This window comes from Oryctolagus cuniculus, chromosome 12, assembly GCF_051225735.1.
Source record: "Oryctolagus cuniculus isolate XC-2025 breed Fujian yellow rabbit chromosome 12, ASM5122573v1, whole genome shotgun sequence".
Lineage (NCBI taxonomy): Eukaryota > Metazoa > Chordata > Mammalia > Lagomorpha > Leporidae > Oryctolagus > Oryctolagus cuniculus.
In genome coordinates this window covers 119,113,024-119,128,271 of record NC_142878.1, presented here as the reverse complement: position 1 = coordinate 119,128,271, position 15,248 = coordinate 119,113,024, and the positions used below count along the sequence as shown (strand labels likewise).

The 15,248-nt window shown below is 38.9% G+C and overlaps 1 protein-coding gene across 1 annotated transcript in view; it reads left to right on the top strand.

Annotated features, from left to right (window-relative positions):
* Positions 1-6,884, top strand: part of LOC103347453 (uncharacterized) — a 56,163-nt gene extending 49,279 nt beyond the window's left edge. The window contains exon 4 of the mRNA XM_089309602.1: positions 1,432-6,884. Within this exon, the coding sequence (XP_089165728.1) occupies positions 1,432-4,061 (2,630 nt within the window). The 3' untranslated portion in view covers positions 4,062-6,884. The remainder of the gene's footprint in view (positions 1-1,431) is intronic.
* The last annotated feature ends 8,364 nt before the right edge of the window (positions 6,885-15,248 follow it).

Here is a 15,248-nt window from a genome sequence, read left to right as displayed (position 1 = left end):
CTCTCTATAATTCTAGCTTTCAAATAAGTAAAGTAAATCTTTGAAAACAAGAAATCATAAACTAAGCATGAGCTTACATAAAACATGAAAATAAGTGATCCTAGACTCACCAAGAAAGTAATGAGATTTTGAGACCCAAGGTCAAGTAGCCTCGTGGGGTTATGTTGAGTGGCTCAGATTTCTTTAAGGGTGGAGTTTGAAGTATGATTTCTCTCCTATTTTTCAGTATCATTGAAAAATAAAGAAACAAAAAGATAAGGAAAGCATAGGAAATGAAGCTTTCAGTGAAAATAGGAGGCAACTGATCAAAAGTCTCCAGAAATTCAAATTATCACACAGGAATGTTTCTAGAAAGAATTTAAAGGAGGTAACCAGCACTGATGATTTCAGAATGAGTTAGAAAACACTTTTCAAAGAAGATGAGCACATCCCAGTTTGCAGAAATAAATTTTTCAAACTGATTGGGAGCATTTAACTAAAGTGGTATATTGGGAATTTTCTGTACCTGTTGTACTTCTGAGAAGCTGAAGGTGTTGGGTGTCCTTAGGAATTTGGGAAAGCTGTCATAGAGTAGAGACAAAGTAGTTTTTCATTTGAAAAATCCCACAAATGACGTTTACCTAGGAAGACTGAGCAAGAGACACTCATAGATTCAAATCCTACTCCTTAAATGTTGTCCTGCTTAAAGTACAGGCACATTTCACTCTTCTCCACCTGCAAGTAAATTATCAGTAAAACTTTTTCATGTTTATGGTTGAGATATCAGAGAAGCAAAAAGCACACAATTTTTATAAAAATAAACTGGAGAAAAAGCACAGGGAAAAAAATGGTTGCTAGGTAGTGGGTGAATATTTTTATTAAATATTTGCCCATTCTTTAAAATATTTTATAGTTATTTCATCTTTGTGAAAGGCAGAGTGATAGTGAGAGAAGAGAGAGAGAGAAAGAGGTCCTCTATTAGCTCACTTCCCAGATGCCTGCAACACTTAGGTCTAGCTAGTCTGAAGCCAAAACTCTAGAATCCCTCTAGTCTTCCCTAGTTTCTCACAGGTTCCCAGGCACATGAACCATTATCTGGTTCCTTCCAGTTTACATAGGCAGAGAGCTGTACTGAAAGCAGAGTAGCCAGGGCTCAAACTGACACTGTTTTGAGATGCAGGCATCCCACACATCATAGCACAAAAGTCATTCTACCATCCTTGACAAACTCCCATAGTAAAAAGGATCATGTTTGAACATTGGGAAACCTTATGGTATATTAATGTATTAAGGAGAAAAACCATATAATGGTCACAAATAAGTACCTCATACTGATTTTGTGAACATCTTATGCCACTTGGATAACAAGTAACTTCATTCCCTTTACATGAGTATGCCAGGAGAAACAGTTACATGTGATTCAGTGACATGATTGCTTTTTTCTCATTTCAGTGGGCATGAAAAGGGATGACCTGATTAGGATCAACCAGGAAAGTCAGGACAACAATCTGAATCAGGATTTTATGAAAAATAAGAAGACATCAGCTCTCAAGAGAGTTGAATTAAGAAAAACACTTAGTTTAAATTCAAGCCATATTCCAACACTGATTATTCAAAAGGGAATCTATTCAGGATTGAAGCCTGAGGAATGGAATAAATGTCACACTGTGTATCCCCACAGTGGGCCTGATCAACTACAGGCTGGAGAGAAATTTGATAACACTAAGATACCTGGAAAATCTCTCCAGTTCTGTGAGCCTCTTGGTCAGCTTGACAATATTCACATGATGAAGCAGACATTTGGACCCACTGGACAAGCAAAAGTCTTCACAAGAAAGATGTTCTATAAATCTGAGAGGGTTCATATGGCAGAAAACTGTAATAAGTCAACTGTCACTTTTGGAAAAGCAACGCAAATAGAAAAAGCTATCCATGAAAATTCTAGCCTCAATATGCATCAACAAACTCACACAAGAAAGAAATTTTATAAGTACATTATGTATGTTGAACCTGTCATTCACCAGTCACATCTTGCAATAAACCAAAGACTAAATACAAGGGAAAAACTTTACACATGTAAACCTTGTGGAAAATCACTCAGTTTGAATTCACCTTCTGAATGTAATGACTGTGGAAAAGCCTTTGGACAAAAGTCAGTCCTCAGGAAACAACAGAAAGTTCACAGAGGGGAGAAACCTCATGAATGTAGTGACTGTGGAAAAGCCTTTACACAAAAGTCATACCTCATACACCATCAGCGAATTCACACAGGAGAGAAACTTCATAAATGCCTTCACTGTGGAAAAGGCTTTCTGTGGAAGTCAGACCTCATAGTACACCAGAGAAATCACACAGGGGAGAAACCTCATAAATGTAATGACTGTGGAAAAGCCTTTGGACGAAAGTCAGACCTCATCATACACCAGCAAATTCACACCGGAGAGAAACCTCATAAATGTAATGACTGTGGAAAAGCCTTTGGAAAAAAGTCAGCCCTCCTCATACATCAGCGAATTCACACAGGGGAGAAACCTCATAAATGTAATGACTGTGGAAAAGCCTTTGGACGAAAGTCACACCTCATCATCCACCAGCAAATTCACACAGGGGAGAAACCTCATACATGTAATGACTGTGGAAAAGCCTTTGGACACAACTCAAGCCTCAGGAAACATCAGCAAATTCACACGGGGCAGAAACCTCATAAATGTAATGACTGTGGAAAAGCCTTTGGACAAAATTCACACCTCATCATACACCAACGAATTCACACAGGGGAGAAGCCTCATACATGTAATGACTGTGGAAAAGCCTTTGGACAAAAGTCAGCCCTCCTCATACATCAGCGAATTCACACAGGGGAGAAACCTCATAAATGTAATGACTGTGGAAAAGCCTTTGGACACAACTCAGGCCTCAGGAAACATCAGCAAACTCACACAGGGCAGAAACCTCATAAATGTAATGACTGTGGAAAAGCCTTTGGACAAAATTCACACCTCATCATACACCAACGAATTCACACAGGGGAGAAACCTCATACATGTAATGACTGTGGAAAAGCCTTTGGACGAAAGTCAGCCCTCCTCATACATCAGCAAATTCACACAGGGCAGAAACCTCATAAATGTAATGACTGTGGAAAAGCCTTTGGACGAAAGTCAATCCTCATCATACACCAGCAAATTCACACAGGGGAGAAACGTCATAAATGTAATGACTGTGGAAAAGCCTTTGGACACAACTCAGGCCTCAGGAAACATCAGCAAATTCACACCGGAGAGAAACCTCATAGATGTAATGACTGTGGAAAAGCCTTTGGACGAAAGTCAGCCCTCCTCATACATCAGCGAATTCACACAGGGGAGAAACCTCATAAATGTAATGACTGTGGAAAAGCCTTTGGACAAAAGTCAGCCCTCCTCATACATCAGCGAATTCACACAGGGGAGAAACCTCATAAATGTAATGACTGTGGAAAAGCCTTTGGACGAAAGTCACACCTCATCATCCACCAGCAAATTCACACAGGGGAGAAACCTCATAAATGTAATGACTGTGGAAAAGCCTTTGGACAAAAGTCAGCCCTCCTCATACATCAGCGAATTCACACAGGGGAGAAACCTCATAAATGTAATGAGTGTGGAAAAGCCTTTGGACGAAAGTCACACCTCATCATACACCAACGAATTCACACAGGGGAGAAACCTCATAAATGTAATGACTGTGGAAAAGCCTTTGGACAAAGGTCAGCCCTCCTCATACATCAGCGAATTCACACAGGAGAGAAACCTCATAAATGTAATGACTGTGGAAAAGCCTTTGGACAAAAGTCAGCCCTCCTCATACATCAGCGAATTCACACAGGGCAGAAACCTCATAAATGTAATGACTGTGGAAAAGCCTTTGGACGAAAGTCACACCTCATCATACACCAGCAAATTCACACAGGGGAGAAACCTCATAAATGTAATGACTGTGGAAAAGCCTTTGGACACAAGTCAGGCCTCATGATACATCAGCGAATTCACACAGGGGAGAAACCTTATGAATGTAATGACTGTGGAAAAGCCTTTGGATGAAAGACAAACCTCATATCACAGCAGAGAATTCACACAGGGTATAAAACTCATGACTGTAATAACTGTGGAGAGCAATTAGCCGTAAGTCAACCTTCATCATGCATCAGAGAATTCACACAGGGCAGAAACATTATGAATGTAATGACTGGAAAAGCCTTTGGACAAAAGTCACACCTCATAATGCACCAGAGAATGCACACAGTATTGAAACTTCATGAGTGTAATGACTGGAAAAACTTAAGTTCCAACTCCAAATGCATCAGAGGATTCACACAGGGAAATAACCTTATAAATGTAATGACTGCAGAAAATCCTTTTTCTGTAAGTTATACTCATATCAAAACAATTCACACAGGGCAGCACTTCAGGTCAGGGCATTAACCTGCTGTGACACAGTGCTGGCCCCTGTAGTACACTTTTGTATTAATTTAACTTATAATTTTTTATAACCTTTTTTGTTGCATTATTCCCTGCTCCTGCAGGTGGCCCTCATTTTTATTGAAAATGTGTATTTTTATTCCTTCCAATTTACAAAGTCCTTTCTGGATTGATATAAATCTGATTTACATTCAGTTAGTTCCTCAGGATACCCTCAGGAGGAACACTTTTCCTAGGTTGCTTGGCTATCCCATGATAACAGGGCTACAAATGCTATGATGCATCTAGCTTCAGTAGCTCTTTTATTTCCCATCTAGATAATAGCTGTGCAACTAATCCATTCCACCTCCATTACTACCCATAAGAAATAGCTCTTCATCCCTGTTTAAGTCCCCACAGCTTCTTGCAAGTGTTCATCAAATTAAATCTTATTATAAACAGATTTAATAGAAAATGAATGATGTAGCTGCTGGTAGTTTCAGTGAGGTTGAATGATTTGCTGGACTGCTGTTTTGTCTGGGTTATCTTTCATATTACTTAGAACTAATTTTTCACAATATTACTTGCCTGAGCACTTTTTCCTAGGCTCCCAGCTAAACAGGTGTTTGAAGACTAGGTTTACTGTTAATTCTCACTAAGGACAGAGGTCCCACATTGAGAGCACAGATCCTTATGTGGTCCTTGGGACATAGTGAATATTATACCCACTTGATTTAGTACTCAGGCACTGGTCTCCATTGAAGAGAAGAACTCAGCTGAACAGAATATAACTCATTTCTGATTCAAAAAAGATTTACCATGCCAAACCTGGGTGTGTCACCTTAGACATACCCTTTCCCCTTGAAAACTGAACAGAGCTCTCTGGCCACACCCACTACAAGCCTCTAGAGATTCAGTAAAAGCAGAAAGTCCATTTATCTACAGTCATAATACAATGATAAAAACTGCCAGAAAAAAAAAAAAAAAACGAGTATTTCCACAAATGCCAAATGGAAGAAGCAAGAATAAGGAAAACATCATCATGCTCCCAAAAGAATATGGCATTTCAATACTAGGTCATGAAGATGATGAGAGAAGAAATGCAAGAAATAGAACTCAAAAATTTGGTCATAAGATTACATAGAAGTAATCAAAAGCAAATGCACAAACTACTGAAATCCATGAAGGACATGAAAGAAAATCTCTCCCATGAAGTAAAAATATCAGGAGGAATCAAGATGAAATGAAGAATTCAACAGAATATGAAACTGAGATATTAAAAGAAATCAAAATGAAATGAAGAACTCAATACAACAAATAAATGCAGTGGAGAGCCTTAAAAATAGAATCAGTGAGGCGGAAAAGAGAATACCAGACTTAGTAGACAGTACAGGAAAGTATACAGTCATACCAAACATAAGAACAGGAGATTAGAAACATCCTTGCCATAACACATTGTAATCAAACTGCCACAGTGAAACAAAAAGAGAAGAATCTAAAACGTGTAAGAGAGAAACATCAGATTACTCTCAGAGGATCTCCAATTAGACTCACAGCAGACTTCTCATCAGAAACCCTGCAGGCTAAGAGAAAATGGCAAAATCTAGCCCAAGTCCTAAGAGAATAAAGCTGTCATCCCAGATTATTATACCCTGCAAAGCTCTCGTTTGTGAATGAAGGTGAAATAAAGACCTTTCATAACAAACAGAAATTGAAAGAATTTGCCACCACTTGCCCAGACCAGCAAGATTTCTTCTTTTTATTCCACTGTGGTGGATTTTATTTTTGTACTATGACTCTAGATAAGTGGACTTTCTGCCTTCACTGAATCTCTGGAGGCTTGTAGTGGGTGTGGCCAGAGAACTCTTCAGTCTCCAGGGTTAAGGGTATACCTCAGGTGGGCATGTTAAGTCTTATTTCTCCTTTTTTTAATCAGAAGGGAAGTATATTATGCTCAGAACTGGAAAGTGAGGTGAGACAAGATCACAGTAGCCTGAGCCACCAGCAAAAATGTGGAGAGACACCAGCTAATCAATCAGGCTATTTGGGTTATATTACAGGTATTGTTAAAATGTGAAGTCATGCTAAATTTTAAGTTTTGATAATATAAAATGCCACTGATACAAATGTCTGAAAGTTAAAAAGTCTAATGATCTTGTGTTACTAGACACGATGGTTATCTTAATGAGAAAGGCCCAGAGGCCTAAAAGAATTAAATGTTTTGTAAAATCCTACAGGTGCTTTTGAAAATACTGTGTAAAGTAAGCAAATGTCTCTTGTTGGTTAATGAGTTTATCATGTTAAACATAGCTATTTAAAATCTTTTCTCATCCACAGTTTTGTATATCAGATTTGCTGCTCTAAACTAAAACATTGTTGGTTCTGTGTTTAGCTGCCGTCCTATAGGTTCTGATGGATTTTTCCCAGCCACTTCTATTGAATTCAGTAATTTTGAATTGTTCTGTAAACAGATGAAGTGAATAATGCACTACAGGTTCCAACTGGAAGAAAGTATGGTTAATCAAGTTTACCAAGAACAGAAAGTAATTTTAATTGGTTGGTAATAAAAAAATCAGCTAAAGATTTTAGGAAACTATTACTAAAACTTCTTTATTGTTCTACCTTGTATGTTGTGTTATGTGTGTGTTCATATTGTATGTCTACATGGGAAAATTTATTTTGAGCTCTATCTTAATTGGTTTATAAAGGAAAGATTGCTCATAAATTTAATAGCTAAAATTAATTGAAGATACATTTGATTCACGTGACCTAATTGTCAGATGTTTTAAATTTGTTGATAGAAACTAAAAAATGTTTTATGTTTCTGTTTGCTGTTTAAACAAGCCACTTCATATTAGATATTTAAGATATATTTAAATACATGTATTAAAATTTATAGAAGGCATTGGACCTACACTAATTATTTTATAAGCTATTATTTAATGGTCAAAACCACTTGCTAAGATTCAATTTGATATTGTCAGTGAGCATTCTGGCAAGCCTGACTTGCTCCCACATTTCTCTAGATGGGACACTGACTCTGTCCTGAGGGATTCCTCAAGATGTAGTTTGATTTTTAGATCTTATGAAAGGAGTGACTAACATATTCTGTGTAACAATATAGCCAAAATGAGAGCTTAAATCATAATTTCGCAGCTGGATTTACTTCACCAAGGGAACCCAAATCCCCTTGGGCTAGATGGTGAAAGTGACATCTTAAGTTTTAACATATATATATATATATATATATATATATGATTAAGTTTAAAAGTGACTATTTGATTGCATTAAGTTTTAGATTGGTCATATAGGAAACTGTGATAGTGACAGAAGTGAAGAATTCAATAGATCAAATGAAAAACACAATAGAGAGCCTTACAAACAGAATGGGTGAAGCAGAAGAGAGAATATCGGACTTAGAAGACAGAGAACAGGAAAGGATACAGTCAGACCAAAGAAAAGAAGAGGAAATTAGAAATCTAAAACATATTGTCGGGAATCTTCAGGATACTATTAAAAAACCCAACATTCGGGTTCTAGGAGTTCCTGAAGGCATGGAGAGGGAGAAAGGATTAGAAGGCCTTTTCAGTGAGATATTAGCAGAAAATTTCCCAGGTTTGGAGAAGGACAGAGAAATCCTAGTAGAGGAAGCTCACAGAACCCCTAATAAACACGACCAAAAGAGATCCTCACCACGACACATTGTAATTAAACTCTCCACAGTGAAACATAAAGAAAAGATCCTAAAATGTGCAAGAGAGAAATGTCAGATTACTCTCAGAGGATCTCCAATCAGACTCACAGCTGACTTCTCATCAGAAACTCTAAAAGCTAGGAGGGAATGGCGAGATATAGCCCAGGTACTAAGAGAGAAAAACTGCCAGCCCAGAATATTATATCCTGCAAAGCTATCATTTGTGAATGAAGGTGAAATAAAGACTTTCCATAGCAAACAGCAATTGAAAGAATTTGTTGCCACTCGTCCAGCCCTGCAAAAGATGCTTAAAGATGTGTTACACACAGAAACACAGAAACACGGTCATCAATATGAAAGAAGGTAAAGGAAGGAAACCTCACAGCAAAAGATCACAGGGAATTCAAAGCATATATTAGAACTTATCTTTGGCAAATGGCAGGGCAAAGTTACCACTTATCATTAGTCACATTGAACGTGAATGGCCTGAACTGTCCAGTTAAAAGACACCGATTGGCTGATTGGGTTAAGGAACAAAACCCATCTATTTGCTGCTTACAAGAAACACATCTTTCCAACAAAGATGCATACAGACTGAAAGTGAAAGGCTGGAAAAAGATATACCATGCCAAAAGAAATGAAAAAAGAGCGGGCGTAGCCATCTTAATATCGGACAACATAAACTTTACCACAAAAACTGTTAAGAGAGACAAAGAGGGACACTATATCATGATTAAGGGATCAATTCAACAGGAAGATATAACAATTATCAATGTATATGCACCTAATTACAGGGCATCAGTTTATTTAAAAGATTTGTTAAGGGACTTAAAGGGAGACTTAGACCCCAATACAGTAGTACTGGGGGACTTCAATACTCCACTCTCGGAAATAGATCATCCAGTCAGAAGATCAACAAGGATACAGTAGATTTAAACGACACTATAGCCCAAATGCATCTAACAGATATATACAGAACTTTCAATCCTACAGCTAAAGATTTTACATTCTTCCCAGCAGTACATGGAACCTTCTCTAGGATTGACCACATACTAGGCCATAAAGCAAGTCTCAGCAAATTCAAAAGAATTAGAATCATACCATGCAGCTTCTCAGACCATAAAGGAATGAAGTTGGAAATTAGCAACTCAGGAATCCCTAGAGCATACGCAAACACATGGAGATTGAACAACATGCTCCTGAATGAACACTGGGTCATAGAAGAAATCAAAAGAGAAATCAAAAACTTTCTGGAAGTAAATGAGGATAACAGCACAACATACCAAAACTTATGGGACGCAGCAAAAGCAGTGTTAAGAGGAAAGTTTATATCAATAAGTGCCTACATCAAGAAATTGGAAAGGCACCAAATAGATGAGCTTTCAATTCACCTCAAGGATCTAGAAAACCTACAGCAAACCAGACCCAAATCTAGTAGGAGAAGAGAAATAATTAAAATCAGAGAAGAAATTAACAGGATTGAATCAAGAAAAACATTACAAAAAATCAGCCAAACGAAGAGCTGGTTTTTTGAAAAAATAAACAAAATTGACACCCCATTGGCCCAACTAACTAAAAAAAGAAGAGAAAAGACCCAAATCAATAAAATCAGAGATGAAAAAGGAAACGTAACAACAGACACCACAGAAATAAAAAGAATCATCAGAAATTACTACAAGGACTTGTATGCCAGCAAACAGGGAAACCAATCAGAAATGGATAGATTCCTGGACACATGAAACCTGCCTAAATTGAACCAGGAAGACATCAAAAACCTAAACAGACCCATAACTGAGACAGAAATTGAAACAGTAATAAACGCCCTCCCAACAAAGAAAAGCCCAGGACCAGATGGATTCACTGCTGAATTCTACCAGACGTTTAAAGAAGAACTAACTCCAATTCTTCTCAAACTATTCAGAACAATCAAAGAAGAGGGAATCCTCCCAAATTCTTTCTATGAAGCCAGCATCACCTTAATTCCTCAGCCAGAGAAAGATGCAGCACTGAAAGAGAATTACAGACCAATATCCCTGATGAACATAGATGCAAAAATCCTCAATAAAATTCTCGCCAATAGAATGCAACAACACATCAGAAAGATCATCCACCCAGACCAAGTGGGATTTATCCCTGGTATGCAGGGATGGTTTAATGTGCGCAAGACAATCAATGTGATACACCACATTAACAGACTGCAGAAGAAAAACCATATGATTATCTCAATAGATGCCGAGAAAGCATTTGATAAAATACAACACCCGTTCATGGTGAAAACTCTAAGCAATCTGGGTTTGGAAGGAACATTCCTCAATACAATCAAAGCAATCTATGAAAAACCCACAGCCAACATCCTATTGAATGGGGAAAAGTTGGAAGCATTTCCACTGAGATCTGGTACCAGACAGGGATGCCCACTCTCACCACTGCTATTCAATATAGTTCTGGAGGTTCTAGCCAGAGTTATTAGGCAAGAAAAAGAAATTAAAGGGATACAAATTGGGAAGGAAGAACTCAAACTATCCCTCTTTGCAGATGACATGATTCTGTATTTAGGGGACCCAAAGAACTCTACTAAGAGACTATTGGAACTCATAGAAGAGTTTGGCAAAGTAGCAGGGTATAAAATCAATGCACAAAAATCAACAGCCTTTGTATACACAGACAATGCCATGGCTGAGGAAGAACTTCTAAGATCAATCCCATTCACAATAGCTACAAAAACAATCAAATACCTTGGAATAAACTTAACCAAGGACGTTCAAGATCTCTACGATGAAAATTACAAAACATTAAAGAAAGAAATAGAAGAGGATACCAAGAAATGGAAAAATCTTCCATGCTCATGGATTGGAAGAATCAATATCATCAAAATGTCCATTCTCCCAAAAGCAATTTACAGATTCAATGCAATACCAATCAAGATACCGAAGACTTTCTTCTCTGATCTGGAAAAAATGGTGCTGAAATTTATATGGAGGCACAAGAGACCTCGAATAGCTAAAGCAATCTTATACAACACAAACAAAGCCGGAGGCATCACAATACCAGATTTCAGGACATACTACAGGGCAGTTGTAATCAAAACAGCATGGTACTGGTACAGAAACAGATGGATAGACCAATGGAACAGAATTGAAACACCAGAAATCAACCCAAACATCTACAGCCAACTTATATTTGATCAAGGATCTAAAACTAATTCCTGGAGCAAGGACAGTCTATTCAATAAATGGTGCTGGGAAAATTGGATTTCCACGTGCAGAGCATGAAGCAAGACCCCTACCTTACACCTTACACAAAAATCCACTCAACATGGATTAAAGACCTAAATCTACATCCTGACACCATCAAGTTATTAGAGAACATTGGAGAAACCCTTCAAGATATTGGCACAGGCAAAGAATTTCTGGAAAAGACCCGGGAGGCACAGGCAGTCAAAGCCAAAATCAACTATTGGGATTGCATCAAATTGAGAAGTTTCTGTACTGCAAAAGAAACAGTCAGGAGAGTGAAGAGACAACCGACAGAATGGGAAAAAATATTTGCAAACTATGCAACAGATAAAGGGTTAATAACCAGAATCTACAAAGAGGTCAAGAAACTCCACAAAAACAAAACCAACAACCCACTTAAGAGATGGGCCAAGGACCTCAATAGACATTTTTCAAAAGAGGAAATCCAAATGGCCAACAGGCACATGAAAAAATGTTCAAGGTCATTAGCAATCAGGGAAATGCAAATCAAAACCACAATGAGGTTTCACCTCACCCCGGTTAGAATGGCTCACATGCAGAAATCTACCAACAACAGTTGCTGGAGAGGATGTGGGGAAAAACGGACACTAACCCACTGTTGGTGGGAATGCAAACTGGTCAAGCCACTATGGAAGTCAGTCTGGAGATTCCTCAGAAACCTGAAGATAACCCTACCGTTCGACCCAGCCATCCCACTCCTTGGAATTTACCCAAAGGAATTTAAATTGGCAAACAAAAAAGTGGTCTGCACCCTAATGTTTATTGCAGCTCAATTCACAATAGCTAAGACCTGGAACCAACCTAAATGCCAATCAACGGTAGACTGGATAAAGAAATTATGGGATATGTACTCTTTAGAATACTATACCGCGGTAAGAAACAATGAAATCCAGTCATTTGCAACAAAATGGAGGAATCTGGAACACATCATGCTGAGTGAAATAAGCCAGTCCCAAAGGGACAAATACCATATGTTCTCCCTGATCGGTGACGACTGACTGAACACCAAGAGGGAAACCTGTTGGAGTGAGGTGGACACTATGGGAAACGGTGGCTTGATCAGCATAGCCCTGACTGTTAATGAACAACTTAATACATTATCCCTCTTAGTAGTTTTTTTTTATCTGTTCTACTTAATATGACTGGTTTAGTTCTGTAATTGATGCACAGTTATTCTTAAGTGTTGAAAATTAACTGAAATGTGATCCCTGTTGAACATGGGAGTGGGAATGGGAGAGGGAAGAGATGTATAATTTGGGACATGCTCAGGCTGACTTGCCCCAAGTGGTGGAGTTGGAAGCATACCAGGGGATTCCAATTCAATCCCATCGAGGTGGCTTGTACCAATGCCATCTCACTGTTCCAGGTGATCAATTTCAGTTCACAGTTGGTCATGGTGGAGGGACTGGGAGTCAAAGGGAGCACATAGACAAGTCTAGTACCTGCTAACGCTAACCGATGGAGTAAATAAAGGGGAGAGTGATCCAACATGGGAAGTGAGATACTCAGCAGACTCATAGAATGGCAGATGTCCTAAATAGCACTCTGGCCTCAGAATCAGCCCTAAAGGCATTCGGATCTGGCTGAAAAGCCCATGAGAGTATTTCAGGCATGGAAAGCCAAGACACTCTGGCAAAAGATCTCTGTGAGTGAGATCCCAGTGGAAAGAACAGGTCATCAAAGAAGGAGGTACCTTTCTCTGAAGGGAGGAGAGAACCTCCACTTTGACTATGACCTTGTCTAAACAAGATAAGAATCGGAGAACTCAAAGGGCTTCCATAGCCTTGGAAACTCATGACTGGAGCATAGGGAGATTACTGATGCCATAGACAGGAGTGTCAATTTGTAAAGTCAACAACAGGAGTCACTGTGCACTTACTCCTCATGTAGCATCTCTATCCTTAATGTGCTGTACATTGAGATTTAATGCTATAACAAGTACTCAAACAATATATTTCACTTTGTGTTTCTATGGGGTGCAAACTGTTGAAATCCTTACTTAATGCATACTAAACTGATCCTCTGTAAAAAAAAAAAAAAGAAATTATCAATTCCCAACTTGACTCTCACTGGGATTAAACATGACAATAGGTCTGCTCTGATTTCATCATCATTTAAAAAAAATCATCTATTATTTTTCACTTTATGTTTCTGTGTGGGAGCAAACTGTTGAAATCCATACTTAATGTATACTAAGCTGATCTTCTCTATATCAAGATAATCGAAAATGAATCTTGATGTGAATGGAAGGGGAGAGGGAGTGGGAAAGGGGAGGGTTGTGGGTGGGAGGGACGGTATGGGGGGGAAGCCATTGTAATCCATAAGTCGTACTTTGGAAATTTATATTCATTAAATAAAAGTTTAAAAAAAAAGAAAAACAAACAAAAAAAGTGATCATATCAATAGAATTAACAGAATTAAAGAGGAGTAAATGCTTCAACATGGGAAGCAGTCGATACAGCAGACTCATAATGGCAATTGCTCTAAGTAACACTCAGTGACCTCAGAGTCATCCCTAAAGGATTCTGGTCTGGCTAAAAAGCCCACAAGAGCATTTTAGGTGTGGAAAGTCAGGATACTTATGCAAAATGGTGTGCCTACATGGAGAATCTCCCTGGGTGAGACTCCTGTGGAAAGAAGTGGTCATCAAAGAAGGATGTACTCTCTTCAAAGGGAGAACTTTCATTTTGCTTACGGCCTTCTCTAAATATTGATGGAGTTTGTGGATTCAGAAGGCTTCCATAGCCTAGACAGCTCATGTCAAGAGCCTTGGGTGATCACTGACAGCACACAAGAGTGTGAATTGTTAAATTAACCATAGGAGTCACTGTGCATTAACTTCCCATGCAGGACCTTAAGACTATGCTTAAAAAACAGAGGGGAGAGTACGGTACCCCCACTATGAGTGTATTAACTTTGCTCCTTTCACCATAAAGTTCTTACAGTTCTCACCCCCTGGAGAGCAACCAGCAGTGAGACACTGGAGACCTTTCACAGGTGCAACCCAATTGCCTCTGGTTTGATGGAGGGACCCAACCACCCAACAATGGAAGGGGCCTGATCCCCTCATAATGATGGGCAAAGGTTTTGCTTGTGCTTTCCAGAGATCACTCTGCAAGCCTGTGTGGATAGCAACCTGAAATGCCAAACCCTGGACCCAGTCTCTGAAAGCTGACCCTCTACAAACCAACTTCAGCACCTTTCCCTGAACAAGCCATTCATAGAAAGATCCTCTTCAGATGGGCTACAGCTTAAATGGAAGGGACCTTACCAGGTGCTACTGAACATGACTACCTCAGTAAAATTAGGATTAAATGTCTACCTCTCAAGTCCTCACAGGTGTACTCAAAAGACATGCCTGATTATTCCTGTAAGCCAGAGATCTTAAGCAAAAAGAAAAGTAAAGCCTTTGCTTTCCTCACATCAAGAGTGCTGCTCCTGAAGGATTCTCTATTATTAACAATAAAACTCCTAATGTGTTCTTCTAATATAATTCTCTATACTCAAGCTAAATGGGTTTATAATGTATCACCACCCACTATCTGGGAGTCTGTAGGATGTGGTCTTTTCATCTTAAAGGGGCACTCCACTTACAATTGGTCATGTTCCAGTTTTGCTCATACGAATTAACAAACTTATATGTTCCAGAACTTAACAACTTCTGGGAGTCACTGACCATGCAGGGGACACAGACATTGGTGGTGACCAAGATTGCTCCAGCTCACAAAGAGAATTTGTTAGATGAGATAGGCAGAGACTTCCAAACCAAGGACAGGCAGGGCCTGCACTACATCCCTCATAAACAGGAAGCAGCTATAGAAGATGTGATGATTCTACACCCTTCAACATCCCTAGGATTAAGGGGATGGAGTCTCTGAA